The sequence below is a fragment of the Macaca nemestrina genome, chromosome 7, assembly GCF_043159975.1.
Source record: "Macaca nemestrina isolate mMacNem1 chromosome 7, mMacNem.hap1, whole genome shotgun sequence".
NCBI lineage: Eukaryota > Metazoa > Chordata > Mammalia > Primates > Cercopithecidae > Macaca > Macaca nemestrina.
Window position 1 is genome coordinate 69,097,498 of NC_092131.1, and position 16,555 is coordinate 69,114,052.

The following is a 16,555-nucleotide window of genomic DNA, read 5'->3' on the forward strand; positions in this document are numbered from 1 at the left end:
ACAATGAAGGGGTATGGGAAATGTAGAATACCGATTTTTATAATGTCAAGAAGCCCTTTAAACTTGACTTTAAGAACATACCTTTTAATTTATGTCTAAACAAATAATAAATAGTAAATTTCCATGTGTTCACTTGGAATGTATTTCCTCTATTGCACCATTATATTTTCAGAATAAAAAAAATCACCTTCATAGTTCAAAGCAAATAAATATGGTCATTCAAGTTTGGAAAGTACTGATTCAAACAGTGTTGTTTTTCATTCTTTGATTTTTAAAATTAAAATTAAAATAATTAATAAAACACTAAACCAAACTATTAGTATAATCATGAAGTCTTTAAATTGCATTAAAACATAACTTTCAAAATTACCAATGTCTTCTTTCACACATTCTCATTCTTTTTTGCTTCTTACTGTTTACTACACTGAGATAATTCACACGTTTCAACCATGGGAAACATTTAATAATTATTTGCTTATTGAAAGAAAATTAAAAATACAGAAAGAAGGGAGAAGAATTTTAAACATGCTACTGCCTGAATTCCCTTAGGATCACTCTTACATGTAAAAGTGGTTCAGCATTTATTTTCAAGAAGTCTGTAAGTATGTCTGGCCAGTCACTATATCTGAAATATTAAACAAACAAACATAAAATGTATTGCTGAGTCTTCCCAGGATCAGTTTGACTAGATTGGATTTGTACAGCATTTGGATTTAATAAATTGCTGCTATTTTATGTGTAATATCAAATTATTCCCTTAGACTGAAATTTTTACTTGTTAACTTTTCATTGGTTTTAGGCAGTGTATTAACATGGAAATAAAAGAATACAAAGTAGTTTTAATTACTTGATTTTTATAACTAATGATTGAAAGGCCAATGAGAAACTTCTGACACTTAATTTATTTTCCAGTGGAATAAACAAGAATTACTTAGGTTGAGAGAAAACCTTTATTTTTGTATAGTTTGTATTTCTATATTTAAATACAAAATTATTTTTTAAAATTTCATTTAAAAAATTAAATGAAATTTTAAAGTTGGATATAGGGACTTACATATCTATGTGTGGGGACACACATATATGCAATTATTTTTACTCGTAAAAATCTTTTATTGGCCAAGTGTGGTGACTCATGCCTATAATCTCAGTGCTTTGGGACGGCTGAGGCAGGAAGATCACTTGAGTCCAGGAGTTGGAGACTACCATGGGCAACATAATGAGACCTTCATCTCTAAAAAAATGGTTTTAAATTAGCTGGGTATGGTGGTCTGTGCCTGTAGTCCTGCTACTCAGAAGGCGGAGGTGCGAGGATTGCTGGAGCCCAGTAGTTTGAGGTGAATCATGATTGTGCCACTGGAACCATGATCATGCTACTGCATTCCAGCTTGGGTGATAGAGTGAGACCTTGTCTCTTAAAAAAATCTCTTTTTTTTTTTTTAAACTTCCTTATTTTATGTCTTTAAAGTTTTTTTTTTTTTTTGAGACAGTTTTGCACTGTCACCCAAGCTGGAGTGCAGTGGTGCCATCTCGGCTTGCTGCAGCCTCTGCTTCCCAGGGTAAGGCAATTCTCGTCTTCAGAGTAGCTGGGATTACAGGCATGTGCCACCATGCCTGGCTAATTTTTGTATTTTTAGTAGAGACAGAGTTTCACCATGTTGCCGAGGCTGATGTTGAACTCCTGAGCTCAAGCAATCTGCCTGCCTCAGCCTCCCAAAGTATTGCGATTACAGGCGTGAACCACTGCAGCCAGCCTAGAGATAGGGTCTTGCTGTTTCTCAGGCTGAACTCAAACTTCTGGGCTTAAGTGATTCTCCCACCTTAGCTTCCTGAATAACTGGGACTATAGATATGTGCCACCATGCCGACTGGAGTAGTAAAAAATCTTAATGTTTTAAGGAATGTGGTTGGAGAGCTGCCTTTACACTTACTTTGGAAGATTTCTTTAGGTTTGGTTATATTTTTCTGAAAAACAATAAATGCTATACTAAACCTGCTATTAGTGATTTTAAAAAATGCTAGTTTGAGCCTGATGCAGTGGCTCACACCTGTAATCCCAGCACTTTGGGAGGTTCAGGTGGGTAGATTGCCTGAGCTCAGGAGTGCAAGACCAGCCTGGGCAACATGGTGACACCCTGTCTCTACTAAATACAAAAAAGTTAGCCAGAGTGTGTAGTCGCTACTCTGTAGGCTGAGGCATGAGAATTGCTTGAACCCAGGAGGCAGAGGTTGCAGTGAGCTGAGATCCCTCCACTGCACTCTAGCCTGGGTGACAGAGCAAGACTCTGTCTCCAAAAAAAAAAAGCTAATTTGTTTAAGTAATACTGGAATTTTGAAATATCAAAGTAGGCTGGGCGTGGTGGCTCACGCCTGTTATTCCAGCACTTTGGGAGGCCTAGGTAGGCGGATCACTTGAGGTCCGGAGCTCAAGACTAAACTGATGAACATGGCGAAACCCCCTCTCTACTAATATCGTGGGAATCAGGAGACTGGAGAGACCAGTAGGTGGAACAGGAGGATTTTATTGAGTGCACTTAGACCCAGTGGATTAACATCCGAAGACTGGGCCCCAAGCAAAGGCAGGGCTTGGCTTATATACACACTTTTGAAACGGGGTTGACTAGTTTGAAACAAGCTTATAGTGGCGTGAAGCGTAGTGGCGTGAAAGCTCATGTACAGAGGCAGAACAAAGGCAGTTAATTAAACTGTGACGGGTTCATAATGCAGGCTTATGAGTGACTCTTGCTATGTAGCCTGGATGGCTGTTATCTAGCTTTGCTCGAGATCCTTGCACGGGCTTATCTCATATCCTTTGCTATGGCGCCTAGATGGTTGCAATCCAGGCCCACTCAGGCATGTCTCGTGACCTTTGCTGTGTTGCTCAGATAAAACAGACTACTTGAAGTTGCTAGTTATAGAAAACAGGAATCTGTAAACTCATAGGTTTACTCACATCATAAGAGAGAGGAAAATTTGTTTCTCTTCTCCCTGTATTTGAGGGAGTGCTGGGAGAGTCTCCAGAGCACATTCCTTTGAGCCCTGGCTTCTTGGATAATGTTGTCGATACTTTGCCTGGGTCTGGGCTTTGCCCGTTACTGCCTTTGGGATGAGTTAGCCTAACACCTAAAGCTTGTTTCCTTCTCTTTTTAATTTTATTTTTCTTTATTTGTTTAATTTCCTGCCTCACTAAAAATACAAAGAATTAACTGGAATTGGTGGCAGGTGCTGTAATCCAAGCTACTTGGGAAGTTGAAGGAGGAGAATTGCTTGACCCCAATAGGCGATGTTGCAGTGAGCCAAGATCGCACCATTGCACTACAGCCTGGGTGACAGAGCGAGATTCTGTCTCAAAAAAAAAAAAAAAAAAAAAAAAAAAAAAAGAAATATTGAAGTAGTTTCTGTATCTTTTATCTTTTAAATTTAAATTTGTATGGTAGCCAACTATGACATTGTGGGATATAATAATTCAGCAGGATTTCTATGCTTTCTTATTGTCTTTAGCTGGGCAGATGCTCAAACTCAAATCCAAAACATTGCTGCATCTTTTGACCAGGAGGCAGCTGCCATTCTTATGGCCCGACTAGCAATATATAGAGCAGAAACAGAAGAAGGTCCAGATGTGCTTAGGTGGCTGGACAGACAGCTCATTCGACTGGTAAGAAGTAAACACTGTACTTTTCTAAATTTGTATGCTTTCATTTATAGTAAATGTTTGTTGCATAATCTCTTTCAAAGTACTTAACAGTGTATCTGAAATACTGTATGAGAAACTCCTATTCAAATTACTGAGACAGTAGCACAGTAATGAATAGTAGAATTCAGTAATCTCTTCCAGTAAACTAGATTACCTTTTTTCCTTAAAAATTAAGAGTGACAATTTAGTAACCTATTATTTTTCTATTCTTATTGGCTGGAATGAAGTTAGTTCCAAATTTAATTCTGTATTATTGTAACAATTTTTATTGCTTTTAAACATATTTCTTCATTGCTGTGGCTTTAGTTTTTTACTTTCATTTTAATGGAACTGTTATATATGCATCTTTTAAAAGAAATTAGGTCAGGAATGGTGGCTAATGGCAGTAATCCCAGCACTTTGGATCAGGAGTTCGAGATCAGCCTGGGCAACATGGCGAAACCGCCGTCTCTACAAAAAATTCAAAAAAATCAGCTAGGTGTGGTGCTGTGTGCCTGTAGTCCCACCTACTCCAGAGACTGAGGTGGGAGGATCACTTGAGCCCAGGAGGTTTGAGGCTGCAGTGAGCTGTGATCGTGCTGCTGCATTCCAGCCTGGGCAACAGAGTGAGACCCTGTGTCAAAAAAGAAATGAACCAGGGTAGAAAAATTATACTTATTAACATGCAAAATATAGACAAGTCTGTATTATCTGGTTCTAGATTACCAACATGCAGGCTAATAAAGTTATTAGTAGCATTGATTGACTTGGGTTTTTAACATGCCGGAACACCATTACTGTACTTGCATTATGACATAGAGTACTTTATTAAGCTTAGTTTCTTTTTCTTTTTTTTTTTTCTGAGACAGGGTCTCACTTTGTCACGCAGGCTGGAGTTCATTGAGATGATCATGGCTCACCATAGCGTTGACCTCTCCCGCTCAAGTGGTCCTCCCACCTCAGCCTCCTGAGTAGCTGGGACTGCAGACACACACCACCACACCTGGCAAATTTAGAAATTTTTTGTAGAGATGGAGTCTCCTTATGTTGCCTAAGAGAGGTCTCGAACTCCTGGGTTTAAGTGACTCTCCCATCTCTTTCTCCCAAAGTGTTGGGATTACAGGTGTGAGCCACCATCACCATACCTGGCTAATTAAAAAAAAATTTTGTAGAGACTGGGTCTCACTGTTTGGCTCAAGGTAATCTCAAACTGCTATGCTCAAGCACCCCTACCACCTTGGTGTCCCAGAGTGTTGGGATTTTACGAGCATGAGCCACCACACCCAGCTAAGCCCAGTTCTTAATGCTCCATTTTTAGTCAGCAACCTCTGGCTTATTAATTGTTTGAAGGTACTTCTTTATGCACTCTTTAGCTTAAATACCCTGTTGAGAACTCTATTTGCTAAGCTATCGAATTTCTGTGTCTGGTGTTTTTTGTGTTGTTGGTGTAGGTTTTCATGTAATTTTAAAAATTCTTGAGTGAACTAGACTTGTTTTAAAAAGCTAGCTGTTTTTGTAGCATCATTCATAACTTTTTTCATTTTACCTCCAAGAGTTTTTTTATACTAGTACCTCTTTGAAAAAAGCAGCTTTATGACAATATTACCTTAAAAACAAGAGAGATTAAATCTCTCACAGGGTCCACTATTGATGGGACACTATTAGCACAAATGCCAACACAGTTCCTTCAAGGTGAATCTTTTGTTTCCAGATAGATATAACACTAAATATATTTTGACCCTTGCTTATTTAGGACAGCAGAAAAGTTTCGCTTTGTAGCAGAAATTTTCCTTGAATTACACTGTTATTTAGAAATCTGACATGACATCAGTGAAACCTGTTAACTTGTCAATCTGTAGAGAATCTGTTTTTTTCAGCTTATTATACACAGATGTCTCCAGCATCATGTGACATGTCATCAGTGCTTTGACTTATTGTACTTGTTTAAATGGGACCTTTTCAATTTCTCAGACTACATCTTTTTTTTTTGAGACGGAGTTTGGCTGTTGTTGTCTAGGCTGGAGTGCAATGGTGCAACCTTGGCTCACTGCCACCTCTGCCTCCCAGGTTCGTGCAATTCTCCTGCCTCAGCCTCTGGAGCTGCTGGGATTACAGGTGCACACCACCATACTGGCTAATTTTTTGTATTTTTAGTAGAGATGGGTTTCACCATGTTGGCTAGGCTGGTCTTGAACTCCTGACCTCAGGTGGTCCACCTGCCTCGGCCTCCCAAAGTGCTGGGATTACAGCCATGAGCCACTGCATCTGGCCTCAGACAGCATCTTGTCCTAGCATTTTCACTTACTATGATTTTACATATTGGCAATATTCTTTTCTCAACAACTGTGTGACTTTTCCTTTTCTAGATAATAAGTTGTGCTCTGAAATAGCTTGCTTCCTTAGTTTTTTTCACTAATTGTGACTTTGTCTCAACAAATGCTTTATTGTTTAGAGATTCTAAAAGCTGCTTGGTGTAGTCATCACCTTTTGCTTGTCAAATGGCTGTGATTTGTAGTAAAGGGCTTTTTCCATTTTGCCAGAGGCATTGCTGAATTTGTAGGTTGTCACATATGACACAAAATTGAATAGTACAACTTGGATTACTGTCCCCTGTAAAACCCACTGATTTTCTTGTAAAGGTGGATTTTTTGTGTGTTTCCCTTGTTGCATGAGTACACTGAAATGACTCAGATGATTGTAACTCTTCAGAATTATCAGGATTCTCTGGAGATTTATGTCTAGAATTATTTTCTTTTATATCTTTTATCTCACACCTCAACTTCAAGATTTTTTTTTTTTTTTTCCAACTTTTAAGTTCAGGCATACATGTGCAGGATGTGCAGGTTTTTTATATAGGTAAACGTGTGCCATGGTGGTTTACTGCATAGATATCCCATCACCCAGGTATTATAGGCCAGCATCTATTAGCTATTCTTCCCAATGCTCTCCCTCCCGTCACTCCCCACAGGTGCCCAGTGTGTGTTGTTGCCCCTCATGTGTCCATGTGTTCTCATCAGTCAGCTCCCACTTGTAAGTGAGAGCATGTGGTGTTTGCTTTTCTATTCCTGTGTTAGTTTGCTGAGGATAATGGCTTCCAACATCTGTGTCCCTGCAAAGGACATGATCTGGTTCCATTTTTTTTTTTTTTTTGAGACGTAGTCTTGCCCTGTCACCCAGGTTGGAGTGCAGTGGGACGATCTCGGCTCACTGCAACCTCCTCCTCCAGGTTCAAGCAATCCTCCTGCCTCAGCTTCCCAAGTAGCTGGGATAACAGGTGTGCGCCACCACACCCAGGTGGTTTTTTTTGTATTTTTAGTAGAGACAGGGTTTCACCATGTTGGCCAGGCTGGTCTTGAACTCCTGGCCTTGAGTGAGCTGCCTGTCTTGGCCTCCCAAGTGCTGGGATTACAGGTATGAACCACCTAGCCCAGCTAATCTTGTTCTTTGTTATGTCTGCAGAGTATTTCGTGGTGTATATGTACCACATTTTCTTTATCCAGTCTATTGGTGGGCATTTAGGTTGATTCCATGACTTTGTCTCACACCTCAGTTTCAAAAATTGCCACACTGTTTGACATGTTTGTAAAACATAAACACTAATGTAAAACAGAGGGGCCTAGTAATTAATTAAATGAGATGACTGCAAAAAGTACAAAATTACATAAACCTCAGAACGTACTTTACTTCTAATTTACACATTCTACATTTTGCAGCATTTACAACAGCAGCAGGGCAGTTGGGGCTAGAGACCAGATGAGTCTTGTGACCCCATTTTATGATAATGACTGAAGGAAGCAAGGGTTTATCTGTCATGTTAAAGATGTCCAAAACAGATATGGTGCCAGCACCAATTTGGCTCTCTAATGCACACTGTCTCCAAAACAGTACACAAAAAATGATGTTTCTTTTTAATTGAAGTTACTCTAGTAAGTCATCAAGGAAAAGAAAACACTTACATTACTTTGCTAAATTGAGGCAAAGAAATTTGTTAGTATGATTTCCTAGATTTTTTATTAGGGAAAAACTTATAAAATTTTTAATACCTAAACAGTATTTACTTTTTCTCTATTTGTGTTGCTGTTGTTGTAATAGCTAAAAATTCAGCAGTGAAGTTATCAGTACAAGAAAATGAGTCTCCTAGAATAGCTACTGAAACTAAAGTGCGTTATCACCTAAGTCATTTATCACATAAGATATTGGTATCCACACATGATTTACTGCCTCTACTCTCAGTCTCTTGTTCAGATCCATTGTGCATCCAACTTCAGGGATCTGTTCATCTTTTTCTTTTCTTTTCTTTTTTCCTTTCTTTCCTTCTTTTGAGATGGGGTCTTGCCATATTACTTACCCAGGCTGGACTTGAACTCGTGGGCTCAGGTGATCCTCCCACCTCAGCCTCCCGAGGAGCAGGAACTACAGGCCTGTGCCACTGCTCCTGGCTTCCTTTTTGACTCCTGGCCTTTTCTGTTTCACTACTTAAAATTAATGGCTGATTCATCTTTGAAACCTTGGGTTTACCCATCAACCACTAATTGTATTCTCCCTTTAGCTGCATTGCTAGCCATCATGGGTAAACATTTCATCTAATCAGACTTGGCTCAGGAAATCTTCTGTCTTAAGACTATTGACACTTTCCCTGCAAGCCAGGTTTTCTCTTGCTGCACCAATGGGATGAAGCACTTTAGTTTTGCTGTTTTTACAGATACCACTTTTGTCATGACCATTTTCTTATAGAGGTTAGGCATTGACCTCTAGGGTCCTTTTATGTGGCTGCCTTTATGCATAAATAATTACTGAATTAGAGAAGGAATTAGCCTTTTAGTAAGGGATGTTATTTTCCTCAAGAAAATCATATTACTGTTGTTTTATCTGCCTAGTTTTATTACTTCTGAATAACTCAAATAGTGGGTCTTGGATATACCTTCTTTATGCTTCAGTCTGTTTCCCATTGGTATCAGTGTTTTGGTTGGGTTGTAAATAAGGACTGCTCCTCATGACTGAAGTAGTTGATACTAGAGCATTTTACAGGTGTTCAAAAAAACTATTTTTTTCTTTTTCGAGACAGGATCTTGCTCTGTTTCCCAGGCTGGCTTGCATTGGCATGATCATGGCTTACAGAGTAGCCTCAACCGCCTAGGCTCAAGCAGTCCTTCTACCACAGCCTCTCGAGTAGCTGGGACTATAGTCACGTGCAACCATGCCTGGCTAATTTTTAAAATTTTTTGTAGAGACAGTATCTCACTGTGTTGCCCAAGATGGTCTCAAACTCCTGGGCTCAAGTGATCCTCCTGCGTTGGCCTCCCAGAGTGCTCAGATTATAGGCATGAGTCACTACACCTGGCTCAAAACTTTTTTTTTTTTTTTTAGATAGAATCTTGCTCTGCCACCCAGGCTGGAGTCCAGTGGCACAATCTTGGCTCACTGCAACTTCTGCCTGCCGGATTCAAGCAATTCTGTTGCCTCAGCCTCCCAAGTAGCTGGGATTACAGCCGTGCACCACTATGCCTGGCTTATTTTTGTATTTTTAGTAGAGACAGGGTTTCACCATGTTGGCCAGGCTGGTCTTAAACTCCTGACCTTGTGATCCTCCTGCCTTGGCCACCCAAAGTGCTGGGATTACAGGTGTGAGCCACTGTGCTTCGCCAAATTTTTTTTTTTTTTTTTTTTTTTTTAAAATAGAGATGGAGGTCTTGCTATTTTGTTCAGGCTGGTCTTGAACTCCTAGGCACAAACGGTCCTCCTGCCTTGGCTTCCCAAAGTGCTGGAATTACAGGCGTCACTGTGCCAGCCTTTTTGGTGTTTCAGGGCACATGTTGAACTTTTTTGTTGTTATCTAAGAGCTCTTTATTTGTTGTGAGAGATACTTAGTTAAAAAATATCCAAATATTTTAAGGTGAGTTATTAATTACATTGGGGCAATGTGGTATTTGTTTCTGAAATTTAATGTTTTTTCTTTGGTTTTGTCTCTTGGTAAGTCTATAAGTAATACTATAATTTTATCCTTTATCAAGTATCTGCTTCCTGATGATTGGTAACTTCTTGTAAATAGAATATTTATAGGCAACAGTGTTAGCTTTTATTCCAGGAAATAAATTACTAACACATTTTATTTTATTTAGTGTCAGAAATTTGGAGAATATCATAAAGATGACCCAAGTTCCTTCAGATTTTCAGAAACTTTCTCCCTTTATCCACAGGTAAGTAGGTAAAAGATTCGTATTCTTTTCTTTTCTTTTTTTTTTTCTTTTTTAGAGACAGGCTCTCACTGTGTCACCCAAGCTGAAGTGTAGTGGCTCCATCATAGCTCACTGTAACCTGGAACTCCGGGCTTAGTCAGCCTCCTGAGTAGCCAGGACTACAGGTGTGTATTTTTTTTGGTAGGGATGGTTTCCTGCTATGTTGCTCAGCCTGGTCTTGAACTGTTAGCCTCAAGAAGTCCTTCTGTCTTGGCCTCCCAGAGTGCTAAGATTGCCACACCCAGCCAGACCCATATTCTTTTCTTGTGCGGCCAGTAGCATTGAGCCTCATTTTTCCTTTTTTATTGCTCTTTTTATAGTACCTATTTTATTGGGTTATTCTTTTCGTTAGATAAGTTTGGGATAGCTAAGAAATTAATATTGTGCTGTGAGTAGTTGGTGAAAAGTATATAGTATTTTTATATTGGCCTTGCAAATAGTCATTTATTTGTGTTGAATAGAGACTTACACTGGAACCCTGCAGTGGACAGAATTAGGTGTCAGGCTGGTTAGTTTTCCATTTGACATAAGGGGACCTAATTATAGTGGTACCAGAAGGATTTCATCTGAGGTTATTGTACCAGTTAGCTAGTCTTGTAGTATAGTATCACACCTGAGAACAATTTTATGGGGCCAGACTAGATAAATAGAAAAGAAACTAATTTGATTTACCTTACAGAATGTTTTCCACCTGGAGCACTGGAATCTATCCCTCCATCCTCCTGTTGATTTGATAGATATTTTTAAGTCTCTGTGTTCACAGTACTATGTGCAAGGAACTTTAGGAGGATACAGGTGACTGAGATGGATCCCTCTTACAAGGAGCTTTTAGTCTAAAGGGCAAGATGTGAAATACACATAAACAGCACAGAACAGAAACTGAGAAATGCTATGAGAGATATATAGAATTTAAAGGAAACTTAAAGGAATCCTTCTAAATGGATGATTTTATATATCTTTTGAAGGAGGAGGTGGCCTTTTAGCTTAACTTGGAAGGATGATTAATATTGAGATGTGGAAATTCATATTTTTGCCCATGAGAACTTTGTTTAAAGCATCAGCTTTCTTTTTCAGAGCTGCTCTGTTTTTTGTTTTTTTGTTTTGAGGATCCTTTATTGTTGATTAATCTATAACCCAGAAACTCCATGCTTATAGAGGGGAGACTTCCCTAAAACCTCTGGCGAGATTTTGGAGAATCAGGAAAAGGCAAGGTCTACTTGTCTTAAGGCATGTAAAATTCTTTGTTTTGTCATTTTTGTAGCAGAAACTAATAGGAAAATGATTGAGGACATTAGCCTAAGTATTTGACTAAGTATCTCCACACTTTCCTTTCTTTCTCTTCTGTCCCTGCCTCAAGCCTTCTTGTTGGGCTTTTAGATCTTCAGTGAGATCTGGACATTTCCATCTTCCTCCCTTTCCTGGAAATAGGAAGCAGGGGACCCTGGAATACCTTTTGTCTTGGGTTTTCAAAGTCTGATAGTCTTCTAAAAGATGGCATAGACCAAATTTAAGGGAAGTCTTCATCCCCAAAATATTACCTAACATTTGCCAATTAGTCATTTCTGTGAGTAAACAGGAATGACTGAAGTAGTAAGGGATGCAAGAGCCTCTCAATGAATTGTAGATCCTGAAAACAGAATAGGAATGAGAATTTCAGTGAGTGACATGTTGGGAGAAAACTGTTGAATGAGTCCCAGACAGGAGCAACATATAGGCACTTGGGACCTGAGGGTTGGAGGAATTTAAGAGAAGTGTCTAAAGACAAGTGGGAATACTTTCTGGCTGATCTTAATCAGTTTTATCAAAGACCCAATGTAGCTATCCATTATTCAGGTCTAACTCAGACTCTTTGATTTCTTTCATGTGAGGAGTAGGTGGAGGGGAAGAAAGTGAAAGGAGAAAGAAGCAGTGAAACAAAATCTGGAGAATGTTTCTTAGGTATAGGGAAAACGTTAAATATTAAGAAATTATATGGGTGTGTGTGTGTGTGTGTGTGTGTGTGTGTGTGTGTGTGTGTGTGTGTTATATCAGTGTAGACCCTTCCCAGTACAATTTTTAAGTCATTGTATTAGTTCTCATGCTGCTAATAGACATACCTGGGACTGGGTAATTTATAAAGGAAAGAGGTTTGTTTGTTTATTTATTTATTTATTTATTTATTTATTTATTTTTGAGACAGAGTCTCACTCTGTCACCCAGGCTGGAGTGCAGTGACGCCATCTCAGCTCACTGCAGCCTCTGCCTCCCTAGTTCAAGCAATTCTTGTGCCTCAGTCTCCCGAGTAGCTGGGTTACAGGTGCGTGCCACCACATCTGGCTAATCTTTTTTTGTAATTTTAGTAGAGATGGGGTTTCACCATGTTGGCCAGGCTGGTCTTGAACTGCCAACCTCAGGTGATCCACCTGCCTCAGTCTCCCAGAGTGCTAGGATTACAAGCGTGAGCCACCATGCCTGGCCAAGAGGTTTAATTGACTCACAGTTCCACATGGCTGGGGAGGACTCACAGTCGTGGCGGAAAGCTAAGGGGAAGCAAGACACATCTTAACAATGCAGCAGGCAGGAGAGCATGTGCAGGGGAACTCCCATTTATAAAACCATCAGATCTCCTGAGACTTACTACCACGAGAACAGTATGGGGGAAACTGTCCCCCGACATGATTCAGTTCTCTCCACCTGGCCTTGCCTTGACAAGTAAACTTGAATTGACAATTCAAGGTGAGATTTGGGTGGGGACACAGTCAAATCATATCAGCCATTTATAAGTAGAAAATTTGTAGTTTATTTTTATATCTTCTTAGAAACTTTTGGTGTTGGTAATGAGTAGTAATGAAAAAGCCCAAAGATATGGTCGGGGGGGAGGATTAAAAACAAAGAATGGTCATGGTTTACTACCTGGCACCAGCCTCTGAATAACTTAGATTTGAGCAAGGGGTTTTTGTCTTTTTTTTTTTCTTTTAAATACAGACAAGGTCTTGTTATGCTGCCTAAACTGGTCTCCAACTTCTGGGCCTCAAGCCATCCCAGAGTGTTGGGATTACAGGTGTGAGCCACCATGCCCAGCCATCCTTTTCTTACTTTAACTTAAAATTTTTTTTTCTTTCTTACTTTAATATTTTTCTTGTAGAATTTTATTTATTTATTTATTTATTTATTTTTGAGATGGAGTTTTGCTCATGTTGCCTAGGCTGGAGTGCAATGGCGCAATCTCGGCTCACTGCAACCTCCACCTCCTGGGTTCAAGCAGTTCTCCTGCCTCAGCCTCTTGAGTACCTGGGATTACAGGCATGCGTCACGACGCCCGGCTAATTTTTCGTATTTTTAGGAGAGATGGGGTTGCTCCATGTTGGTCAGGCTGGTCTCGAACTCCCGACCTCAGGTGATCCACCCGCCTTGGCCTCCCAAAGTGCTGGGATTACAGGCATGAGCCACTGCGCCCGGCCAGAATTTTATTTTTAGGCTACTGATAAATTTCGTGAATAGGATTCCTTTCTGAGGGATATAAATTCTTGTAATAACATGTTTTGTTATGTTGTTAATAGTTTGTAATCAAATGTTTTTGCTAATAGTAAACACCTGTTGTAATATTAAAATCAGTAACAACTATCTCACATGTTTATCTTACAGTTTATGTTTCATTTAAGAAGATCTTCTTTCCTGCAAGTTTTTAACAATAGTCCTGATGAGAGTTCATATTATCGTCACCATTTTATGCGTCAGGATCTGACCCAGTCTCTAATTATGATTCAGCCTATCCTGTATGCATATTCTTTTAGTGGACCACCAGAGGTAAGAGGGACAGAAAAAAATAAATTGGTCTTGTTATTGCAATGTGTGGCATTAAAAAAAAGTGAAAACAACTAAAAAAATAGATATAGTTACTAAATATAAGAATTTAAATGAATGGAAATCTCAACCTATTTATATATTCACTTAAAATATTTATGAATGTTTACTATATGCTAGATACCACGTAGGCTGTATTAGAAGATTGTTAAAAATTCTTTTTTTTTAAATGAGATGGAAGAGACTTTTAGATCATTTTGTCCAGCCATTTGGTTGATCAAATCCTCCAAAGCATATGATTATTCTTTGTGTCTTTAACAACGTCCAGAAGTGATTATGATTCTGTAGACTGTAGCTTATTCCAGAATTTAGTGTCTATGACAGTTATGACATTCTGTCTAAACAAAGTCTCTTGTTTTAATCTCATTTTCCTTTGTTTTTTTGAGAACATAAAAAATAGTTGACTATAAAGACATATGCTTAGAAGATTGATAAAGTTATCCATTTAACCTTCTTAGCAAACTGTTCCACTTATTTTAAACTGTTACCAAATGAACGATTTTTCCATTCTATAGTTAAAATGATCTGTTTTACTAATTGAAAGTATGTAGTTACTGTATTTGAAAATACTTTAGTAAGGTCAATATAAAGAGAATATTTAAAATATCTGTTGATTAATGATCCCTCATGATACTATTATTCACGGTTTTATAAAATAGTGGGCAAAATGTTTTATTTCGTTACAATAATTTTTTTGTAATTTGTCAAATAGTTTCTGTTTTTCTAGGAAAATATATACTTTTAATATGTTGGTTTGGCTGTATCTATTTTGGCCTCATATTCTTTGAATCAGGAATGTTTTAGAAATAACTTTTTTTTTCTTCTGAGTAATACACATACATTGTAGACATCTGAAAAATGTAGAATAGTGTTTAGAAGAAAATTGGAATCCCACTATCCCTAGTGCCTGCTCCCATTAAATTTCAACCTTTTCATTTAATCCATGAATCCTATCAGCTTCATTTTCTTAGGGGTTTGCTTTTGGAGTTATCTTCTTTCTGTCCTATATCATTACTTTCTGTCCATCTGGATCATTCTTATTAAATAACATAGAAACCATAACAACACTCATGTTTACAAAAAACGGACAAAACCCACCCACCATGACCCATGCTTTCTATAACTACCACCCCATTTCTCTGCTCCTGGTGAGAGTTGAACTCAAAAAAGTTATTTGTTGTTTATACTTTCTCACCTCACATTGTCTTCTCAACCTATATAAGTAAGACTTTTATCCCTAACATTATATTGAAATGGCTCTTTTAAAGATCACCAATGTCCTACATCTCACCAGAGCTCTCAACAGTATTTACCTAGTCCTCACTAGTACTCAGTCCTTGAAAACCTTTTGCCCTAGGCTTCTGTGACACCTACTATACCTTCCTGGTTTTCCTCTTACTCGCTCACCGTTCCTTCTCAGTCTTGTCCTAGCTTTTCCCTTTCAGACTTCTAAGTGTTGACATGTTTAAGGGATCAGTCTTCTGGCTTTCCCTGTCTTCCTTCTCTCTCAGTGATGTAGTCTAATCCCATAGCTTTAATTACCATCTTTGTGCATGTGAGACCTAAATTTACATCATCAGTTCAGACTACTCCCTTTCATTTCATATGCAGAACTCTTTTCCCATGTGCTCCAAATTTGCTCTATCCCAGGCCTTTCCCCATTAGGCTTAGGAGTTATCCTTGAATTCTTCTTGACTTTACTCTATTTTTAAATTGTTTTTTACCTCAGATTAAAGAGATTCCTTAAAAAATTAAAGTACACTGTAAGAATTCATAATAGCAAGAGATGTTAAGTAATAAAATATAAATTTGAAATTTAGGCCATGTGTAGTGGCCTAAATTTCAAATTTAGTGGTGAGCCTATAATCTCAGCCTTTGGGAGGCTGAGGCAGGAGGATCACTTGAGTCCAGGAATTTGAGACCAGCCTAGGAAGCACAGTGAGACCCTGTCTCTACAAAAAAAAAATGAAAAAGTTAGCTGGATGTGGTGTTACACACCTGTAGTCCCAGCTACTCGGGGGTCTGAGGTGGGAGGATTGCTGGAGCCTGGGAGTTTGAGGCTGCAGTGAGCTGAGATCATGCCACTGCACACCAGCCTAGGTGACAGAGTAAGACCCTGTCTACAAAAGAAAAAAAAAAAAAAGAAAAAGGAAACTTGGAAAATAACCTGGAAACATCTATTTTATACTGTTAAGTAGTTTATTTTTCCTTTTTCCTCATTTCTCATTGTTTTCTTTATGTTAGCCGGTTCTTCTTGATAGCAGTAGCATTCTTGCAGATCGTATTCTTCTCATGGACACATTCTTCCAGATTTTGATTTATCATGGTGAGGTAAGATTTCAATAGCGTTTAAAGCTATGCATGTAAAGTCTTTTTACTTAGAAAAGTTTTCTTCCCTCTTATTGTATGGCTAGTGTTTCATCTATGATAAACTTTGATTTCCATTTTTATGAAGTATATATAAAATATTGTTCTGCCTACTATAAGGTTTTAGGCTTCAATTGCAATTTACCCACGTGATTATTTTATTCATTCATCCACACACGATTGGATTTTGCACAAAGCATAGTGTTGTGAAAGTAAGAACACTGACTGTACATAGACAAAGGGCACTTTTGGCTTTTACCTGAAAACATTAAGAGGGGAAAGGTCAGTCTTCGTCAGTGGGCAGGCTTTCCTTTTATGTTATGCAATCGTTATAAGTTATTATTAAGTGTTCTACATGATCTTGAAAACTCATTTAAAGCATACATGAATTAAAATTTGTAACTTCACTTAATCGGAATGGTAAATGATTACAGAGAGC

General features: G+C 38.5%; 1 protein-coding gene across 2 annotated transcripts in view; it reads left to right on the top strand.

The window, feature by feature from the left end:
- LOC105478016 (SEC23 homolog A, COPII coat complex component) overlaps nucleotides 1-16,555 on the top strand; it is a 72,467-nt gene that overhangs the window by 45,420 nt on the left and 10,492 nt on the right. The window contains exons 14-17 of one of the 2 annotated variants that reach the window (XM_011734984.3): nucleotides 3,499-3,652; nucleotides 9,790-9,867; nucleotides 13,531-13,692; nucleotides 15,994-16,080. In XM_011734984.3, coding sequence (XP_011733286.1) covers nucleotides 3,499-3,652; nucleotides 9,790-9,867; nucleotides 13,531-13,692; nucleotides 15,994-16,080 — 481 coding nt within the window. The remainder of the gene's footprint in view (nucleotides 1-3,498; nucleotides 3,653-9,789; nucleotides 9,868-13,530; nucleotides 13,693-15,993; nucleotides 16,081-16,555) is intronic. The other variant, XM_071100273.1, reaches the window with a different exon arrangement.